Source organism: Littorina saxatilis, linkage group LG2 (assembly GCF_037325665.1).
Source record: "Littorina saxatilis isolate snail1 linkage group LG2, US_GU_Lsax_2.0, whole genome shotgun sequence".
NCBI classification, from domain to species: domain Eukaryota; kingdom Metazoa; phylum Mollusca; class Gastropoda; order Littorinimorpha; family Littorinidae; genus Littorina; species Littorina saxatilis.
In genome coordinates, this window is record NC_090246.1 from 104,197,480 (window position 1) to 104,217,152 (window position 19,673).

Here is a 19,673-nt window from a genome sequence, read left to right on the forward strand (position 1 = left end):
ACAAAAACATGTGAAAACGAAAGTCCGCTGACGATTTGTAAATGTGTTGAGTGTCTTGTCTCTATGTATAGTGAATCCAGTCTCTTTGCGCGATTTTTAAAGTTAGTTTTATTGGTCTACATTTGGGGTTAAAAAAAAAAAAATAAAAAAAAAATAAAAATCCCGACCTACCGACCCTATTTTTTTTAGCCATGTTACCAGAAACAGACAATTTTTTTTTTTTTGCCTTATCTTATCCTGCGCTGACCAATCCTTCAGAGACTTTCACATGTTGTAAAACAGTTTCCTCTCAGATAAAAACTCGGTCATTGACCCCGAGTAAGAAGGTCAGTGTCTGGACAGGCAGCTGTGTTCAGATTACAAGTACTGAATGAGAGGCAACCCACAATTTGAATTCTTGTCACTTCATTCTCCAACCATAAGAACACACACAAACACACACTGTGAGTACCACTCGCCCCTCCTTACTCCTCGCCCCCTCCTAACTTCAGTTCATACTTTATTGCTGCACACAGCAAAGGGCTTGTGATTGCATAATGCCTAATGATCGAGGCGTGCCGACTGACCAGTCAGTGTGGCGTCTGTGTAGAGAAGAAGGGAATAAGGTTACACAATGCGCTAGTGTGAGACGCCAAGTTTCGTGTTTCGAGTTGCTGTAGTAAATATAGAGTAAACTTTGTCTTTGGGACTGACTTTCTGTTGTGTGCTATCCGTCTTTCGACTTACGTAAGAGAAATCCCATTTCGAGCTCAGGGTACTTTGTACACATAGATAAAGAGGGATAATTCCGGACCAGAATTTTTTTTTGTGCTAAGCGAATTTTTGACTTAACCGTTTGTGAGTTAGCTGGATTTGCCTGTAGATACCTTTGAAGTCACGGAATGAACTGTTGGAATGCATTTCGTTTACATGCGTAGGGATGTTGCTACAAATTCATACCTATAGGACAAATGTCCTGAGTTCTTCAGCATCAATAGGACATTTGACCGCTTTCAGTTTCAGAAAGTCCCGACAAAAGAAAAGATCCGCACGCGGCACTGGCAACTTCAGTGTCAGCTGAACACGAGTGCGTTCGGTCTTTTAGTTTTAGAAGATTTGTATCTTGAAATGAAAATTAACGAATATCGCGCTGTCCGAAGGAATGGAGTACATATCGGACAATGACCACGCTCAGGCTAAAACGATAGGACATCTGACTGACATGTGGCAATGTGAATCGGACATTTGGGGATTTTCATCGTTATATGTCCGATGCCTAACGACATCCCTGCATGCGTCAAAGAAGGAATTAGCCGTGTAAGCCGACAGTGGAGGCAACTCTGTCGTGTAAGTGATGTCCCTTGGTTGACAACGTATGCATTTTCGCGTCATTTCCGTCCATCAAACAACCAAAATAATTAATTTTGCTTAAGTTTTGAGCCCAATCCATCAATTAATTTCACGACAAATATTCTTTGGCTTGATTACAGGGACTTGTATCAAAAATAAGTAAAGAATGCCATTGGATTCTGAGCTATTAATTAAACACGCTAAAGTTCAACATTACCAAAAAGAGTTTTGCAATAGCATTGTTTACTCGCCAAACTGCTAATGCTACACTGTACAACTGCAAACACTGCTAGTGCTAGTGATAAAGACCCTTTCAGATAAAATTTGAGAGAAGAGGTTGGGAAGTATTGTGAAGTTCTCAGCTTGCAATAACGATTTTTTTCTTCGCAATCAGCTCACCTCCAAGTTGTTCTCACGCAGATATTGTAAAACGGTCATCAATGTCTGATCTTTGTCGGCGTAAGACAATAGTTTCGCTGGGCTGCTTGTGTGAGACTCCATCTTGTTGACATCCGCCATAGCTGTCGCCTTACTCTCTCTCCCAACATTATTAACACTTTTGTCAAAAAAGAAATCAGTTTTCACCTCTTCATTATAAAAACAACTAAAGAATTTAAAAAACACCCATTCAATTTGAATCATAAAAACAAAAACAAAAACAAAAAATACGAGTAATATTGAAAAAAAGACAAAAAGTTAATTTCCGGTTCCTGGCGACCCTACTTCCGTCCTTTCCTTTCAAGCCATCCGTGGGTAAGCATGTTGTGGTAACAGTGACTCTCATCGAACTGAAATCGGCCCGACAAACATTGCATCTAGGTGTAAACTTGTGTATTTACACTCTTTCTTTTCTTTTGTTGCAGTTTACAGAGAAAATGAGGGCAAAGGTATGTATATTATTTAATTTTTGCGGTATTTTTGTGATGTTCTCTACTGTATAGTGTATTTGAAGATTATGAACACGCAGTTCGTTTTTCTTTCACTGAAGCTGACTGTCAACGACATAATTTGAAATCATTATTTGTGTGTGCTGGCAATTTTTCAGTTTTGTTCAGTTGGTTTTGTTATAACAGGTGCGTAGTCGTAGGACATGCAATGTGTCATCCGACCGAACACTTGCTCGAGAGAATGTTGAACAGGGGCTGTGTGGCATTGGCAGCGCATTTGTGACTGAGCTGTATGGCATTTGCAGTGCATTTGCGGCAGTGCATTTGCTGACTACCAAGACATGTATTCACATTATGACAGTTTCAAGGGTAGTGACAGTGCACACGTGTTCCAAGATCCGTGCAGATTTTACAGCACCACAAGGCGTTGACGTTTCAAATCAAAGGCAGCTTTGGTTTCGTTTCTGAGTAAACTAAAGGGAAAAAGACATGGCATTTATCACTCAAGTGCGTAAATCACATGCTGAGCGGTGACTAGCATCATTTTATTTTGTTTAAAAAGTAGTCGCGCACTTAATGATTGTGCTGATGAAGTATGTGTAGTTGCTGAGTTAGACTTGAGTAAAAGGCAATGATGAAGTATGTGTAGTTGCTGAGTTAGACTTGAGTAAAAGGCAATGAAGTATGTGTAGTTGCTGAGATAGACTTGAGTAATCGGCATTGATGAAGTATGTGTAGTTGCTGAGTTAGACTTGAGTAATCGGCATTGATGAAGTATGTGTAGTTGCTGAGTTAGACTTGAGTAATCGGCATTGATGAAGTATGTGTAGTTGCTGAGTTAGACTTGAGTAATCGGCATTGATGAAGTATGTGTAGTTGCTGAGTTAGACTTGAGTAATCGGCAATGATGAAGTATGTGTAGTTACTGAGTTAGACTTGAGTAATCGGCAATGATGAAGTATGTGTAGTTGCTGAGTTAGACTTGAGTAAACGGCAATGATGAAGTATGTGTAGTTGCTGAGTTAAGACTTGAGTAATCGGCAATGATGAAGTATGTGTAGTTGCTGAGTTAGACTTGAGTAATCGGCATTGATGAAGTATGTGTAGTTGCTGAGTTAGACTTGAGTAATCGGCAATGATGAAGTATGTGTAGTTGCTGAGTTAGACTTGAGTAATCGGCAATGATGAAGTATGTGTAGTTGCTGAGTTAGACTTGAGTAAACGGCAATGATGAAGTATGTGTAGTTGCTGAGTTAGACTTGAGTAATCGGCAATGAAGTATGTGTAGTTGCTGAGTTAGACTTGAGTAATCGGCAATGATGAAGTATGTGTAGTTGCTGAGTTTTAGACTTGAGTAAACGGCAATGATGAAGTATGTGTAGTTGCTGAGTTAGACTTGAGTAATCGGCAATGATGAAGTATGTGTAGTTGCTGATTTAGACTTGAGTAAACGGCAATGATGAAGTATGTGTAGTTGCTGAGTTAGACTTGAGTAAACGGCAATCATTCCTGGACTTTGGCGTGCTGGCGAATCTTGCGTTCATACTCTTAGCTCAGTGAGGATCTTTTTGATGGTGGATGCCTGTCGCTATCAGCATCTGTGATATTTTGATGCATATTGCGCGAACCTATGATATGCCAGTTTTAAATATACTAAACTTGGTCAAAAAATTATTGCAACAACTTTCGCACGTAAACAAAAGCGGTAAAACACAATCCATTTTAGTTCAACTTCATATGCTGGAAAAGGTTCATATCATTTGTCCGATCGGTGGTAATTTGTATAGGCATCCCGCTACAGCCTATCAAACAAGGTCACCCCTAAAATCGACCTGACAAAAACCATAGCCCCAAAGGTTAAAATCTGCAAAAAATGAGAATGTGCACTTACCAAATACTTGACTACCGTTAAAAAGGCCATTCAATTTCCAGTTCAAAGCATTTTGTTTGTTGCACCTTACTTCTCTAGTCTTTGTGTAGCCTTTTGACAAAGACGGTAGGGGTCAACCGTTTCAGAGGCCAAAAAAGGCACGTTTTGCGGCCATTTTTGAGGGGGTCCTCCACTCGAAGCCATATCTGCTCAAAGTTTCAGGCAGATCTGAGTGCTGGTTTACATTTGCTGGAGATGGGAACGCGCACGAAAAATTATCGATCACCGTCAATGGTAAGCAGACCTGGGAACCCATACAATTTCGCCGTATTTTGTACGCATGATTGTCTAGAATACGATCAGTACTGTCGGTGGGAAAAAATACGACGAGAAAAATTCCTAGACTACTTTTCTTCACAAGCACATCCCGAAGCCGATCCAGTACTTTGACACATGATTAGTTTTTGTCAGAAAAATTGAAAGAATCATTTGTTTTAAATGTATTGGTAAACTTAATAAACTGTGCAACAGGCACGTGTGAACCATGGATGTTCAAATGCTGTGTGGAGTACGCTCATTTTTCTGATAATACACTAAGTTTGTTTGAGAATACTCCAAGTGCAAACAGGTGTTCCCAGGTCTGGGCAACTAAATTATGCCTTCACCAACAAGACATTATTTTAAGTCTAGAGCCACAAAGCATGCTCGCGCGATGCCAGAGGAAGTGCGTGCTCAAGCAAACTGTCAAACCGATTGAGAATGGAACCGAACGGCGCACAAAACGAAAGCTGGGGCTGTTTGGGTTTAGGGTTAGTTCCAAGCAGGCATTTTTTGGTAGGATATTTCCTGCCGATGCTACGAATTATGCAGTTTTGCAGTAAAGTGGAGGGCATTCTACCTAATAACGGCTAAAATATCAAAAACCTTCAATCCAACAGCACCTAGGCATGTAGTGTAAACACTCACAGATCTAACAAGACCATTCTCAGAGAGCAACATTGCGTAATACTACCATAAATGGATGTTTTGGGTGACAGTACCTCGATTTTGGCGTGTGGGAACCGAACACAAAGGGTCAGGGCACCGAACACAAAGCGTAGGGGAACCGTCAGTGTCACCGGTGTGTGTACTGGAAACTGCATTCTCCCAGTAAGGTAATATATTGTACTACGTTGCAAGGCCCTGGAGCAAATTTGATTAGTGCTTTTGTGAACAAGAAACTATTGACAAGTGGCTCTATTCCATCTCCCTCCGTCGCGATATAACCTTGAACGGTTAAAAAAACGACGTAAAACACCAAATAAAGAAAGTGAGCTTTTGTCAAAGAATAACGACATCCTTTTTCGCGTATGTTTGTTCGCGTATATTTTAATTACGCGTTGCTGTTACCGTTTTGTTTGCATGATGTTGATTGCTGTAGTTGATTGTTGTAGTTGATTGTTGTAGTTGATTGCTGTAGTTTATTGTTGTAGTTGATTGTTGTAGTTGATTGCTGTAGTTGATTGTTGTAGTTGATTGTTGTAGTTGATTGTTGTAGTTGATTGTTGTAGTTGATTGCTGTAGTTGATTGTTGTAGTTGATTGCTGTAGTTGATTGTTGTAGTTGATTGTTGTAGTTGATTGCTGTAGTTGATTGCTGTAGTTTATTGTTGTAGTTGATTGCTGTAGTTGATTGCTGTAGTTGATTGTTGTAGTTGATTGTTGTAGTTGATTACCGTTTTGTTTGCATGATGTTGATTGTTGTTCCTCTTATTATTATTCTTGCGTTTTGTTTTGAACAAGTACTCACATTCTCTCGCACGCTTTCCAATTTCAAATGATCGATAATTTTTCTTGTGCGTTCCCATCTCTAGCAAATGTAAACCAGCAGTCAGATCTGGCTAAAACTTTGTCGGTGATTACCTCAACCATTTTTTTCTTAGCATGCAAAGTCACGATTTTGTCCTTAAACCCTGAATTAAAACGAATATTTGTTTAGGTCTTTCGGAAACGTTGCGTAATAAGACACGCTTAGTATACACGTTCACCAAAATCAACACAGATTTTGGTCATAACTTCTGAAATTTCTAAAGCAATTAATTGAGAACTTGAGCAGATATGGCTCTTTGAGTGGAGGACCCCCTCAAAAATGGCCGCAAAACGTGCCCTTTTTGGCCTGAAACGGTTGACCCCTACCGCCTTTGTCAAAAGGCTACACAAAGACTAGAGAAGTAAGGTGCGTCAAACAAAATGCTCTGAACTGGAGATGTTTGGTAAGTGCACATTCTGATTTTTTGCAGATTTTAACCCACGGGGCTATGGTTTTTGTCAGGTCGATTTTAGGGGTGACCTTGTTTGACAGGCTGTAACGGGATGTCTATACAAATTACCACCGATCGGACAAATGATATGAACGGTGGACATAATGACAGGGTTCGCACGGTCTTTACAAGTCTTTACAGGTTTGTAAGAAATGAACTACCATTCTCATGTCTTTATAAGTCTTTAAAAATCCACTTGGGTTTGTACAGGTTTGTGAATTTCAAAAATCTTGTGCAAGGAAAATATAACATCTGTATCAATGTTCGTCTTTAGTTTGTTCTGTCCAATTATCACCAAAAAAATCAAACAAAAATAAACAATGCGTGAAAATTGCGGCAAATCAGCTCGAGTGATGTCCCTTTGGCTTTGCAAATTGCTTACATCCGGGACATGCGCAATTGGAAGTCTCCAGAGCAAAAATACCGGGTTTGTGCTCGTTCGTAGATGCGTGGCTTGAAAATCCAGAGTTTTCGAAATGGATACGAAAGGACCCTGGAGGAAATAAGTGAAATGCTTTTTGCTGCATCTGCAAGAAGACTATCAGCGTCGCTTCGATGGGTGTTGGAGCGCTTACGTCTCATGAGAAAGCTGCATCCTTGGTGAAACTGGACAGAGCCATTGATGCCCTCAAGTCATCGCATGCCACTAATGTTCCTTCAACCTCCCATCCCTCCATCTAAATTACATGTGTGTCTGCATGTGTGTGTGTGTGTGTATTTTTATTTTCCGGAAACTGAAAAGTCGGACAGATCCAGATGAAAACGCGTCAGTATTACTATAATATTGTTTTTCAACACTAGTCCACGCAAATTTTGGTCTTTCATTTTTATTTTGAGGGCTTTTAAAAGTCTTTAAAAAGTCTTTAATTTCTGAGACACAAATTCTGTACGAACCCTGATTGACCTTTTCCAGCATATAAAGTTGAACTAAAATGGATTGCATTTTGTGAAAGTTGCAATAATTTTTTGGCCAAGTTTATCTGGGGCACAAAGTCCTTTTGACAACTTGTCTAAAGGTATGACTCAAGTAGAGTATCCTGTGCATGCTAAACTCTACTTGGTCTTGTGACTGTTGATTGTCATGCAGTAATGATGCAGAGCCAGGGAGAGAGTCTGTAAAGGATTGTTTTGGAGACGATGAATTAATGATTGATACAATGTCTTGTATTCTTGTGCCTCGGAATGAGTTCTCTTTTGCATTTGAAATCAATGCTTCGATTTTGTTGTAAATCCTAAAACAAATCGGAATGCGGAAATAAAGCTAAAAGTGGCATACATCAAGCATGGTTTCAAACATCAAATGATTTTAATTTGAGGATACATTGTCATTTCTGATGGGGTTTTACACGATCTGTGACGCATGGGGTTTTACACGATCTGTGACGCATGGGGTTTTACACGATCTGTGACGCATGGGGTTTTACACCATCTGTGACGCATGTTTGTTTTACACCATCTGTGACGCACGGGGTTTTACACCATCTGTGACGCATGGTTGTGTGGAGCGGGGAGGGAGACTGTAGTAGCTGTGGTGCATGTTTGTGTGGAGCGGGGAGGGAGACTGTAGTAGCTGTGACACATGTTTGTGTGGAGCGGGGAGGGAGACTGTAGTAGCTGTGACGCATGTTTGTGTGGAGCGGGGAGGGAGACTGTAGTAGCTGTGACATGTTTGTGTGGAGCGGGGAGGGAGACTAGTAGCTGTGACACATGTTTGTGTGGAGCGGGGAGGGAGACTGTAGTAGCTGTGACGCATGTTTGTGTGGAGCGGGGAGGGAGACTGTAGTAGCTGTGACACATGTTTGTGTGGAGCGGGGAGGGAGACTGTAGTAGCTGTGACACATGTTTGTGTGGAGCGGGGAGGGAGACTGTAGTAGCTGTGACGCATGTTTGTGTGGAGCGGGGAGGGAGACTAGTAGCTGTGACACATGTTTGTGTGGAGCGGGGAGGGAGACTGTAGTAGCTGTGACACATGTTTGTGTGGAGCGGGGAGGGAGACTGTAGTAGCTGTGACGCATGTTTGTGTGGAGCGGGGAGGGAGACTGTAGTAGCTGTGACGCATGTTTGTGTGGAGCGGGGAGGGAGACTGTAGTAGCTGTGACACATGTTTGTGTGGAGCGGGGAGGGAGACTGTAGTAGCTGTGACGCATGTTTGTGTGGCGCGGGGAGGGAGACTGTAGTAGCTGTGACGCATGGTTGTGTGGAGCGGGGAGGGAGACTGTAGTAGCTGTGACGCATGTTTGTGTGGAGCGGGGAGGGAGACTGTAGTAGCTGTGACGCATGTTTGTGTGGAGCGGGGAGGGAGACTGCAGTAGCCGTGACGCATGTTTGTGTGGAGCGGGGAGGGAGACTGTAGTAGCTGTGACGCATGTTTGTGTGGAGCGGGGAGGGAGACTGTAGTAGCTGTGACGCATGTTTGTGTGGAGCGGGGAGGGAGACTAGTAGCTGTGACGCATGTTTGTGTGGAGCGGGGAGGGAGACTGTAGTAGCTGTGACGCATGGTTGTGTGGAGCGGGGAGGGAGACTGTAGTAGCTGTGACGCATGGTTGTGTGGAGCGGGGAGGGAGACTGTAGTAGCTGTGACGCATGTTTGTGTGGAGCGGGGAGGGAGACTGTAGTAGCTGTGACGCATGGTTGTGTGGAGCGGGGAGGGAGACTGTAGTAGCTGTGACGCATGTTTGTGTGGAGCGGGGAGGGAGACTGTAGTAGCTGTGACGCATGTTTGTGTGGAGCGGGGAGGGAGACTGTAGTAGCTGTGATGCATGTTTGTGTGGAGCGGGGAGGGAGACTGTAGTAGCTGTGACGCATGGTTGTGTGGAGCGGGGAGGGAGACTGTAGTAGCTGTGACGCATGGTTGTGTGGAGCGGGGAGGGAGACTGTAGTAGCTGTGACGCATGTTTGTGTGGAGCGGGGAGGGATACTAGTAGCTGTGACGCATGTTTGTGTGGAGCGGGGAGGGAGACTGTAGAATCTCTTCGCAATCCCTCTTTTTATATTTAGTCAAGTTTTGACTAAATATTTTAACATCGAGGGGGAATCGAAACGAGGGTCGTGGTGTATGTGTGTCTGTCTGTCTGTGCGTGTGTGTGTGTGTGTGTGTGTGTGTGTGTGTGTGTAGAGCGATTCAGACTAAACTACTGGACCGATCTTTATGAAATTTTACATGAGAGTTCCTGGGTATGAAATCCCCGAACGTTTTTTTCATTTTTTTGATAAATGTCTTTGATGACGTCATATCCGGCTTTTCGTGAAAGTTGAGGCGGCACTGTCACGCCCTCATTTTTCAACCAAATTGGTTGAAATTTTGGTCAAGTAATCTTCGACGAAGCCCGGACTTCGGTATTGCATTTCAGCTTGGTGGCTTAAACATTAATTAATGACTTTGGTCATTAAAAATCTGAAAATTGTAAAAAAAAAAAAAAATTTATAAAACGATCCAAATTTACGTTTATCTTATTTTCCATCATTTGCTGATTCCAAAAACATATAAATATGTTATATTTGGATTAAAAACAAGCTCTGAAAATTAAATATATAAAAATTATTATCAAAATTAAATTGTCCAAATCAATCTAAAAACACTTTCATCTTATTCCTTGTCGGTTCCTGATTCCAAAAACATATAGATATATGTTTGGATTAAAAACACGCTCAGAAAGTTAAAACAAAGAGAGGTACAGAAAAGCGTGCTATCCTTCTTAGCGCAACTACTACCCCGCTCTTCTTGTCAATTTCACTGCCTTTGGCTGCCATGAGCGGTGGACTGACGATGCTACGAGTATACGGTCTTGCTGAAAAATGGCAGCTACTTGACTAAATATTGTATTTTCGCCTTACGCGACTTGTTATTTGTGGAGTTTTACTTGTTGTTCCACAGTTTTATTTCCGTCAATGACTGACTGATAGAATGGTGGATTGGGTAATGTTGAACTTAAGCGTGATAAATTCATAGCTCACAATCTAGTGGCGTTTTGGACTTATTTTTGATACAAGTCCCTTGAATCGAACCAACGAATATTTATCGTAAAATTAATTGACGGATTGAGCTCTGAACTTTAGGAAAAATAACTAATTTGATCGACGAAAATGAAGAGAAAATGCATACTAAATATGGACAGTTGCCTCCCTTCCTTTGAAATGGCGGCTTTGCTGGTGTTTTTTTTTTAAAAATGCACATGTTCAAAATACATCCGTACAGTTTACTCTGTGACTTCTAAGGTATCCAAAATGACTTGTTATGCTTACAAGAGCAGGTTCTGCTAAATTGGAGGCTGAAATGCCCCTGAATTGTGAGCTATGAATTTATCACGCTAACATTACCATGGATTATGATGAAGGTGTAACCGCAGAATGGACTGCTCGATGAATGGAGAGATCCTAAATGGATTGCACGACAACGATAAGAATGTTCCTAAAAGAAATGTGCACTTGTGTGACCTTGTTTTCTGTGTTGCAGTGGAGAAAGAAGCGCATGAGGAGGTTGAAGCGCAAAAGGCGAAAGATGAGGGCAAGGTATGAGCCTTTTTTCCCCACAAATAACATACAGGCCTGGGAACGATACGCCTTTCGTATTTACGACAGTCCTTTTCTAATTGTGTAAGAAAAAGAGCCTCTGTGTGCCCTTAAAAGCAACATTTTCCCGTCAGTACGCCCAAACCACTTTTACTCATTCCCAGGCCTGAACATATTATTACAAAGAAAGGAACGTGTGCTTGTTCTATTAATGTACATCAATATATAATTAGGCCCCCCCCAAAGAATAGTCTGTTTACGGTAACCCGACAGACCCTATTTTTTTCGCGCGACCCTAGACTTTTTTTTGGCATTTGGGGAGAAAAAACCCCGTAAAAATGTTTTTTTGGGGGGGAAAAAATCCCGACCTACCGACCCTATTTTTTTTTGCCTATGTTACCGTAAACGGACTTTTTTATTTTTTTGCCTTATACTTGCTTAGCACATGGGTGAAACTAGCCCGTCAATTGACTGAAATCCGTCAATCTGAAAATAAGTCTGACGGAAATTCCGTCAATCCGCAATTTTGAAAAAAAAACGAAACTACTTGCGGAACGCGCTTTCGAACTGCAAGAGTGAACCGGTTGCAGTTTGCTTGGAAACAGAAGCGCTTTTGCCCGTGCTCGCGGTAAACCCTGTGGGTGAGGTTTCTTTGCTTTCGAATTCGCTCTGCATCACGATAAAAAAAAAAGTTCTCTCGCGTTTTGGCAGGCATTACGAAGTGGTGACATGATTTCTGCGACAAAGATGCCGGTTTTGACGGAAAACGCACGGACAGATCTTATTGATGCTGGTCTTGCCAACAAATGGCGATGGGACTGCATGGTTGGAGTTCATGAAACTAAAACTGTGTGTGATAAGTTTGGTGCTTGAAACTCAAGTGCTTTTCCTTGCGAACTTTGCGCTACAGTGGAACCCCTCTCTAGCGACCTTGAAAATGTTGACAAAAATCGGTCCTTATGGAGGGGGGTCGTTACAGAGGGAGGGGGCGGGGTCAGGGGGCCACAAAGAAAGTCACCTCAGATTTTCTTTAAAAAAGTGAAGTTTGACAGAGAAGTTTGAGTTGCTGACGACCGTTTCCTCAAGCAAACTGCTTCGATTTCATGTTTGACATTGTCATGGTGTCCACCAGTTTTGGTGCATGTACTACCCTCAGATCGCAGTACCCTGGCCAAATTTCCTCTCAAGACATCAAAGAGACCACGCCATAGGTTAAACTCCCCATAGGTTAAACTCGGTCACTGACCCGGCCGGGTGCAGGAAGTCTTTCCTCTCTCGTAGCTAAAACTGGGTCAATGACCCCTGGGAAGAAGGTCGGTGTCTTTTAACAAGGCCACCCAGCTATCACAATGGACCTGCCTTAGATCTGGATGATTGGTTTGTGATGTTTACTCAGCCCACCCAACCATCACACCTCTCAGCGGTTTGTGACAACTATATAAGGAAACACATCGGTTAAAAAAAGGGTCGTTGTGGCGGGGTAGTCCTTAGAGAGGGGGGTCTCGGAGAGGGGTTCCACTGTATGAGATGCTACTGCTTAGTTGCTACTTTGTGCAGTGCTACATCATGCTGTTTGCATGTGTGACATTCTGTTTCATCATTTATTTCAATGCTTGTCTGGCAATGTTTGCTTCTTATAATTAAATATTTCGAACTTTTATTTCAGTTGTTCAGTTGTTCACTTTCTATTTCATGTAGTATGGCTGTTGTCAATGTTAATTGTTATCAATTGTGTCGTTGTGTTGGAAGATGCAAGTGTGAAAGGATACACACAAAAATGAATACTGTGAATTGTTTTGATTTTGTTTACCCTTTTTACCATATCATTAGAATCTGAAGGTATTTTTTTTACCTGCATGATAGTGTATTTTTTTTGCCAGGAAAGGCCACAAAATCACAATGAATAATGCAAAAAAATCGTTTTCGGCCGGGGGGCATTGGCCCCCTGGACCCCCTAACGGGGCCCTGCCTCAAAAAAATTTCAGTCAATTTGATTTTCCTAGGTTTCACCCATGTTAGCAGGTTGTGTTGAGCGTGTCCGGGGTTTGGAATGTATCTAGTGTCTTTGCTTATGCGTGTGTGTGGTGATTGCTCACTTCATAAATAAACATCAAGTTTGTGAATTCCATACCAGTAGTACAGACAAGCATAAAAAGGTGAACCGATAGACGAAACAAAGTATAGCGAAACAAAATAACAAAAGCACCCGTGGATACAGTTTACAGAAAAAGACAAAAGCAAGAACAAAACAACAACGAACATTTCTCTATTTCTCCCTAGAATATTACTTGAGTTGCAAAGTGCTTTTACTTTGAACCAAAAGAACACCAAAGAACAAAGACAACAGGCGGAGAAAAAAACCTCTAAATTTAATAATAAACAAGTCGCGTAAGGCGAAATTACAACATTTAGTCAAGCTGTCGACAAGACTACAGCTTCGTCAATCCCCGTGAGAAAATCGCTCACTCACGCATGCAAAACGCAGTGAAATTAACACGCCATAATAGCGCGGTAGCGTATTGAGCTAAGCAGGAAAGCGCGCTTCTCTGTATTAACTTTCTGAGCTTGTTTTGAATACAACATAAGCTACTCACAAAAAGTTAAGGATCACTTGCACACAAATCCATAACTTTCCAAACAAGAAAGCCAATGGGTTGGTATTTGGCAAACGTTTAATTCAATGCTTTTGTGATAACGATACAACATTTCCTTCAATTTCAAGCAATCGTTTGGTCTGTACATTTTATCAAAGTGTGTACGTATCGAAATTTGATTTCACATAGTCGTTGAAATCACAAGACATGGCATTCAGATGCTCCCAAAAGTTCAGTAATGCGTGTAACCGCCCTGGCTGTTCTGACATTCGACGCAGCGAGTCCTCATAGAGTTGACCAGGGTGGTGAAGATCATCTGTGGAAGCGCCTGCCACTCAGCCTGCAGCATCTGGTAGAGGTGCTGGACATCCCTGGGAGGGGGGTGGTTGCTCCTCACTTTGCGATCCAACTCATCCCAGAGGTTCTCAATCGGGTTGAGATCGGGACTGCATGCTGGCCACTCCATTCTGTTGACTCCAGACTGCTGCAGGAAGTCGTTGACCACCCTTGCCCTGTGGGGGCGAGCGTTGTCATCCTGGTAGACAGCCTGCGGTCCCATCTGCTGCAGTGTAGGCACAGCCAGCGGTCGAAGGATCTCATCCCGGTATCGGAGGCCAGTCAGGTTACCCTGTACATGAAACAAGGGTGTTCTGTGGTGAAGGCTGAAGGCCCCCCAGACCATTACAGAACCTCCACCAAAGGCCACCTTTTCTTGGACAGTGGCGTCAATGTAGCGTTTCCCTTGGTGCCTCCAGACCCTCAGTCGGTCGTCGTTGTGGTTCAGGGTGAAGCGTAATTCATCATTGAACAGGACCTGGGACCATTGCTGACGTGTCCACCTCACGTGACGTCTGCAGAAGGCGCGGCGTGCTGCCCTATGGGCTGGAGTTAAACGTGGCCGTACAGCTGGGCGACGAGAACGGAGGTTAAACCCATGAAGGCGATTCCGTGTGGTCTGCTGGCTGATGTTGGTGTTAGTAGCCACCCTCAGCTGCCTTCGAATAATGTTGGAAGAGGCTGTTCTTGTTTGCAAGGCTAGTCGTTCAATGAGACGATCTTCACGTGGAGTTGTCTTCTTTGGTCGCCCAGGTCTGCGTCTTTCCTGGACCCTCCCAGTGGCTGTGAAACGTTGAATCAGTCTGACAATGACCGAGATGGACACGTGAAGTCGCCTGGCCACTTCTCGCTTGGGGACACCATCTTGGAACCATGCAACAGCTCGTCCCCTCTCAAACTCGTTCAATTTTCGTCGTGGAGGTATTGTCAGATAATGCCTAAATCTGGTGGTATGTCTTCTCAAAAAACCAAGCAAGTGACAGCATCTCACACATAAACAGCAGTGCTTGCACGTGCATAATGGTTTTTCCATGTGGCTTGTGCAATGTGTTCGGGCTGAACGGTCCAAAACAAGGTCCTTTTTCGCAAGTTTCCGCTTTTTCTTTTGCTACCAAGCTCAGTAGTAGAGAATCCCGTGCAATTTTTCCCACTAACACAACATCGCCCACTTACAGCTGAATAAGAATTCATAACAATTTGGTTTGACTGAGAAATGAATAACAGTGGCGAACTGATTTTATTGAGCACCTGTTTTCTCATAGTGATCCTTAACTTTTTGTGAGTAGTGTAGATCATGTTTGGATCGATTTCTTACACTTTAATCGAAAGACTAATTTATTTTCATTAATTGTGATCACATTTTAAGAGTAAACATGACATGTATCTATATTTTTAGATTCAGAATGTGATGAAGAATACAATGCATATCAATTTTAAATCTGTTTGCGAAAAATCGATTTTAGTGACAACTTTAATGAGCAAACTCGCTATTTAATTTTTAAGCCTCCAAGCTGAAATGCAATGACAAAGTCCGGGCTTCGTCGAAGAATACTTGACCAAAATTTCTACCAATTTGGTTTAAAAATGAGGGCAGGACAGTGCCGCCTCAACTTTCATTTAACGCCAGATATGAGGTCATCAAAGAAATTTATCCAAAAAATGAAAAAAACCATCTGGAGATACCATACTCAGGATCTCTGTCAAGTTTCATGATCGGTCCAGTAGTTTTCTCTGAATCGCTCTACACACACACATACACCACGACCCTTGTCTCGATTCCCCCCTCTACGTTAAAACATTTGGTCAAAACTAAATGTAAAAACATGTCCTCAGTGAAAAGTGGCTATACAGGGATCGCGCTAGCTTTTTAAAAAACGCGTAAGTCATACGAAACGAAAAAAACGCGTCACGGACCAATATTTTTGCGTACTACGAAAACACGTACAGACACAAACAAAACACGCACGAAAGACTTAAAGACACTCCTTACCTAAATACGGCGAGTTTTCTTGTCGAACTCCGCGCAAGCCTGTCGAATAACACCCCTGCTGTCTCCAACCTTCGGGCCTTGCGAGTTTGTTTCCCGCTCTAATACGACTAGACACACTTTCCGCCTTTTGGAAGCGCGAAATGGGAGAGCAGCTAATGTCTGTTTCATTATCCGACAAGACATTATCTGGTTTTGAGCGCAGATTTCATGTGTGTCGTCACTTCTCGAGCCCTATAGTCAGTTTCAGGATCGGGTGATTATTAAGTCAGAGCAAAAGCGCTGCGTGAAGACAAGAAAAAGTTACAATATTTTTGCGTATGGCTTACGCGGCGCGGCGAAAAAAAAACGTCGGCGACTTTTAAAATGCGTCAAATACGCAAAAATCGTGCGTAAACGCGATCCCTGGCTATATTGCTTCCACTCTGACACGAACTGCATATAACGTCCATCCATTATGCGTTGGATATTTTTCTGCCTCAAACCAATTTTTCACATAGTTTACACAGGCTGGGACATTAGGTTCTCTCCCTTGTAATTTTGCCAAAAAGGTAATTCAAAATCATTGAATCCAAATGTCTGAATACCAATTAATTTACACCACATATAATTAGCTCTAACGAGAACTGCACTCCGTGACAGTGGGCAAAATTTGTAGTCAACTATGGAAGTACATCAGACCAATAATCCTGAATCTTTACACACTGCCATAACATACGAGATATTGTTTCTTCTGCTTGATTACATAGCGGACATAATGGCGTATCAAATAATTTCCGCATAAACAGGAAACGTCCTATTGGTAAAATTCTCTACAGAATTTTGTATTGGAACTCTGGTCAGTTGTAATTTGTTTCATTTGTAACTCGCGTCCCCACTTCTCCAGAGCTGTTACTGGTGATAGGTCTTTAATAATAACAAAATAAATCTGATTTACACTGCTATTACTCAAAAAAGACAAAACGCAAGCCTCCCTAACATCATAATTTTTGAGTCACTTGAGAAAATGTGACTATGTAATCGGTCAGTGTTAGTCTGTCCGGCCGGCCGTCCGGCCGGCCGTCCGTAGACACCACCTTAACGTTGGACTTTTCTCGGAAACTATCAAAGCGATCGGGCTCATATTTTGTTTAGTCGTGACCTCCAATGACCTCTACACTTTAACGATGGTTTCGTTGACCTTTTACCTTTTTCAAGGTCACAGGTCAGCGTGAAAGGAAAAATTAGACATTTTATATCTTTGACAAAGTTCATCGGATGTGATTGAAACTTTGTAGGATTATTCTTTACATCAAAGTATTTACATCTGTAGCCTTTTACGAACGTTATCAGAAAAACAAGGGAGATAACTAGCCTTTTCTGTTCGGCAACACACAACTTAACGTTGGGCTTTTCTCGGAAACTATAAAAGTGACCGGGCTCAAATTTTATGTGAACGTGACTCATTGTGTTGTGAATAGCAATTTCTTCCTGTCCATCTGATGCCTCATATAATATTCAGAACTGCGAAAGTGACTCGATCGAGCGTTTGCTCTTCTTGTTATTTTAACTTGTGATAGCTGTGTCGCCATAGATGCGGGAGGAGAGTAGCTTTTCTTCTAAAATAAATGACTTTTTTTTAATGTTCCAAAAAAGTTCTAGTATCTGTATGGGAAACAAACATGCGTTGTTTGTTTAGGACTTGCACACATCTCCTTCTGTATATAAGCTTCATATTGATCTCCTGTGTTGCAGATCGAAGTAGACCCTTCGTCACCTTGTCATCCACTGAATTTGTGTGAGGCTGAACCATGTGCTCTGCTACTGTCTACTCCTGATCCCTGGAGGTGCCCTGTTTGATGCAGGCTTCCACTGCTGCCAGACTGGTCTCGCCATGGTTGCTTCACTGTAGCCTTGGCCAGCACCTCGTGGGGAACCTTGGCTACGCTGCGGGGGATGTTCGTCTGATGGGCTCTTTGATGGGAACACTTCGTTGTTTTTACCTTAAAACGCACACACACACACGTTCCTGTCAAGAGGATCAAAGGACATGTTGCTTGCGGCTTTCTTGCGATGCTCTGTTTGGCAACGGCATCATCATCAACAGCAGCAACAACCAACGAAGCTGGCTTACTCTGGATCCCCTCTGTACGCCTACTTCGATATCCAGAGCCTTCGCAAGTTAGCAGTTTGTGACATTAATGTTGATGCGTATCTGAACTTAGTTCCTGTAGGTATCTCATTTCTGACCGTTCATTCCCTGCCCTACATTTTTTTTTTTTACATGCAGCAGCCACAGTGCGTGGTAGATCAGCCAGGCCTGTGGTGGGCCCTTGGGATTCGCGCTACTGCTTGTTAGCATCAAAAAGATTGTGGCAGCAAATAGTGTGAAGGGGGGCTCGAACTTGATGAAGAGAGATGATGAAGAGAGAGGAAGAAGACCAATCTGAGAGCGTGGTACTCGCTAGATGTGTTCCAGGCTCCGGATTCCAACACTGACTTTTTGCGCATGGTTCATCTTGATTGAAATTCGGTGCCCATTTTTTTTTCTTTCTCTGCAATAAAATATGTGACGTAAATATTGGTATGTGTGTTTTTGGTTGTCTGTGTGTGTATCTGTATCACACCCAAACAATATGGATGTCCTCGAAATGTATTCAGCCAGTCTGCTGTGCCTGCAGATAGTAATCTGTTTTCAATGACCGATGTACCAGAATGCTCTTCTACTGCTGACGCCTTTTTTAAATGCAAAATGAAAGGATAATCAAAGCAGCTTCTTGTGCTTGTCAAGTCTTTTTCTCTAAACGTTCTATTGCATACTTGCTTCAATGACAGCACTTCGTTTTTGCACATACATTTTGCAACCAGAAAACGTGTCGCCCATTTTGATATATATAAATCGAAACTCGTGAACAGAAAATCAATTTGTTGTAATATTCAGGTATCGCTAGCTGCAGACATGTGGGGGATAAGTAGAGAATACTACATGGGTTGCTGTGTCGTCCCAGTAAAGCAACGAGTGTTAATCTGGTACGAAACAGCAAGCCATGTAGTACATGTATTCTGTTTATCCTACATACTGTAGTTGCAATCTATTGCGTTAAAGTAAAGAAACGTCACTCAAAGTGTGGCGTGACGTGTTAGTTTTACAAATTCATCGAGGTTAATTGGCGAGCGCAAATTTTTCTATCACGTTTGTCTCGGTGACTGGCATAAGCAGTGGAAAAACGGGTCCCTGCCAGACTTACTTGACATGATCTCATTTACATTATATACACACGTGTGATTTGAACGATTATCTCACGAGTGTCTCGCGTATGTAGGATAATTTAGCTAACCAAGTTGGCGAAAAACGTGTGCAACATGTTTCCAAGATATGACCTACATTCGAGAAAACCGGCTAGCATTTTCAACGAATGCAATACCAGTATCTACTAAAATAAACGGCATCTGACATTAATTACTTGGGGTAAATACAGCATTGGCGAAATTGTCCCAAAAAAAAAAGTTTCCAAGATATGACCTACATTCGAGAAAACCGGCTAACATTTTCAACGAATGCAATACCAGTATCTACTAAAGTAAACGGCATCTGACATTAATTACTTGGGGTAAATACAGCATTGGCGAAATTGTCCCAAAAAAAAGACCAAGACGGGTCTCGTTCGTCTCGTTAACAGATTCATCACCATGCTGATGTTGGCTACCTATCACTAAGAAGAAGAAGAAGTCTCCGCGTAGCGTGCAAACGCAGTACTTTGGCCTACTTTAACTATTTTCTGTAATTCTGAGCACAGTTTTAGAGTAAAAATGACATGTACAGTCGAAACCGTTTATAACGAATCTCAGGGGAAAACGTTTTTTATTCGTTATAATCGATTAT

The 19,673-nt window shown here is 42.3% G+C and overlaps 1 protein-coding gene and 1 long non-coding RNA gene across 2 annotated transcripts in view; one reads left to right on the forward strand and one right to left on the reverse strand.

Annotated features, from left to right (window-relative positions):
• The window catches only part of LOC138960419 (transcription initiation factor TFIID subunit 5-like), a 74,195-nt gene extending 72,309 nt beyond the window's left edge, over window positions 1-1,886 (reverse strand). Inside the window, exon 1 of the mRNA XM_070332333.1 lies at window positions 1,729-1,886. Coding sequence (XP_070188434.1) covers window positions 1,729-1,848 — 120 coding nt within the window. The 5' untranslated portion in view covers window positions 1,849-1,886. The remainder of the gene's footprint in view (window positions 1-1,728) is intronic.
• Window positions 1,887-2,010: 124 nt separating this feature from the next.
• LOC138960420 (uncharacterized) lies at window positions 2,011-18,373 on the forward strand. The gene is made up of 4 exons (XR_011453971.1): window positions 2,011-2,082; window positions 2,193-2,216; window positions 10,839-10,894; window positions 17,546-18,373. It is a non-coding gene; the product is annotated as an uncharacterized lncRNA (long non-coding RNA).
• The last annotated feature ends 1,300 nt before the right edge of the window (window positions 18,374-19,673 follow it).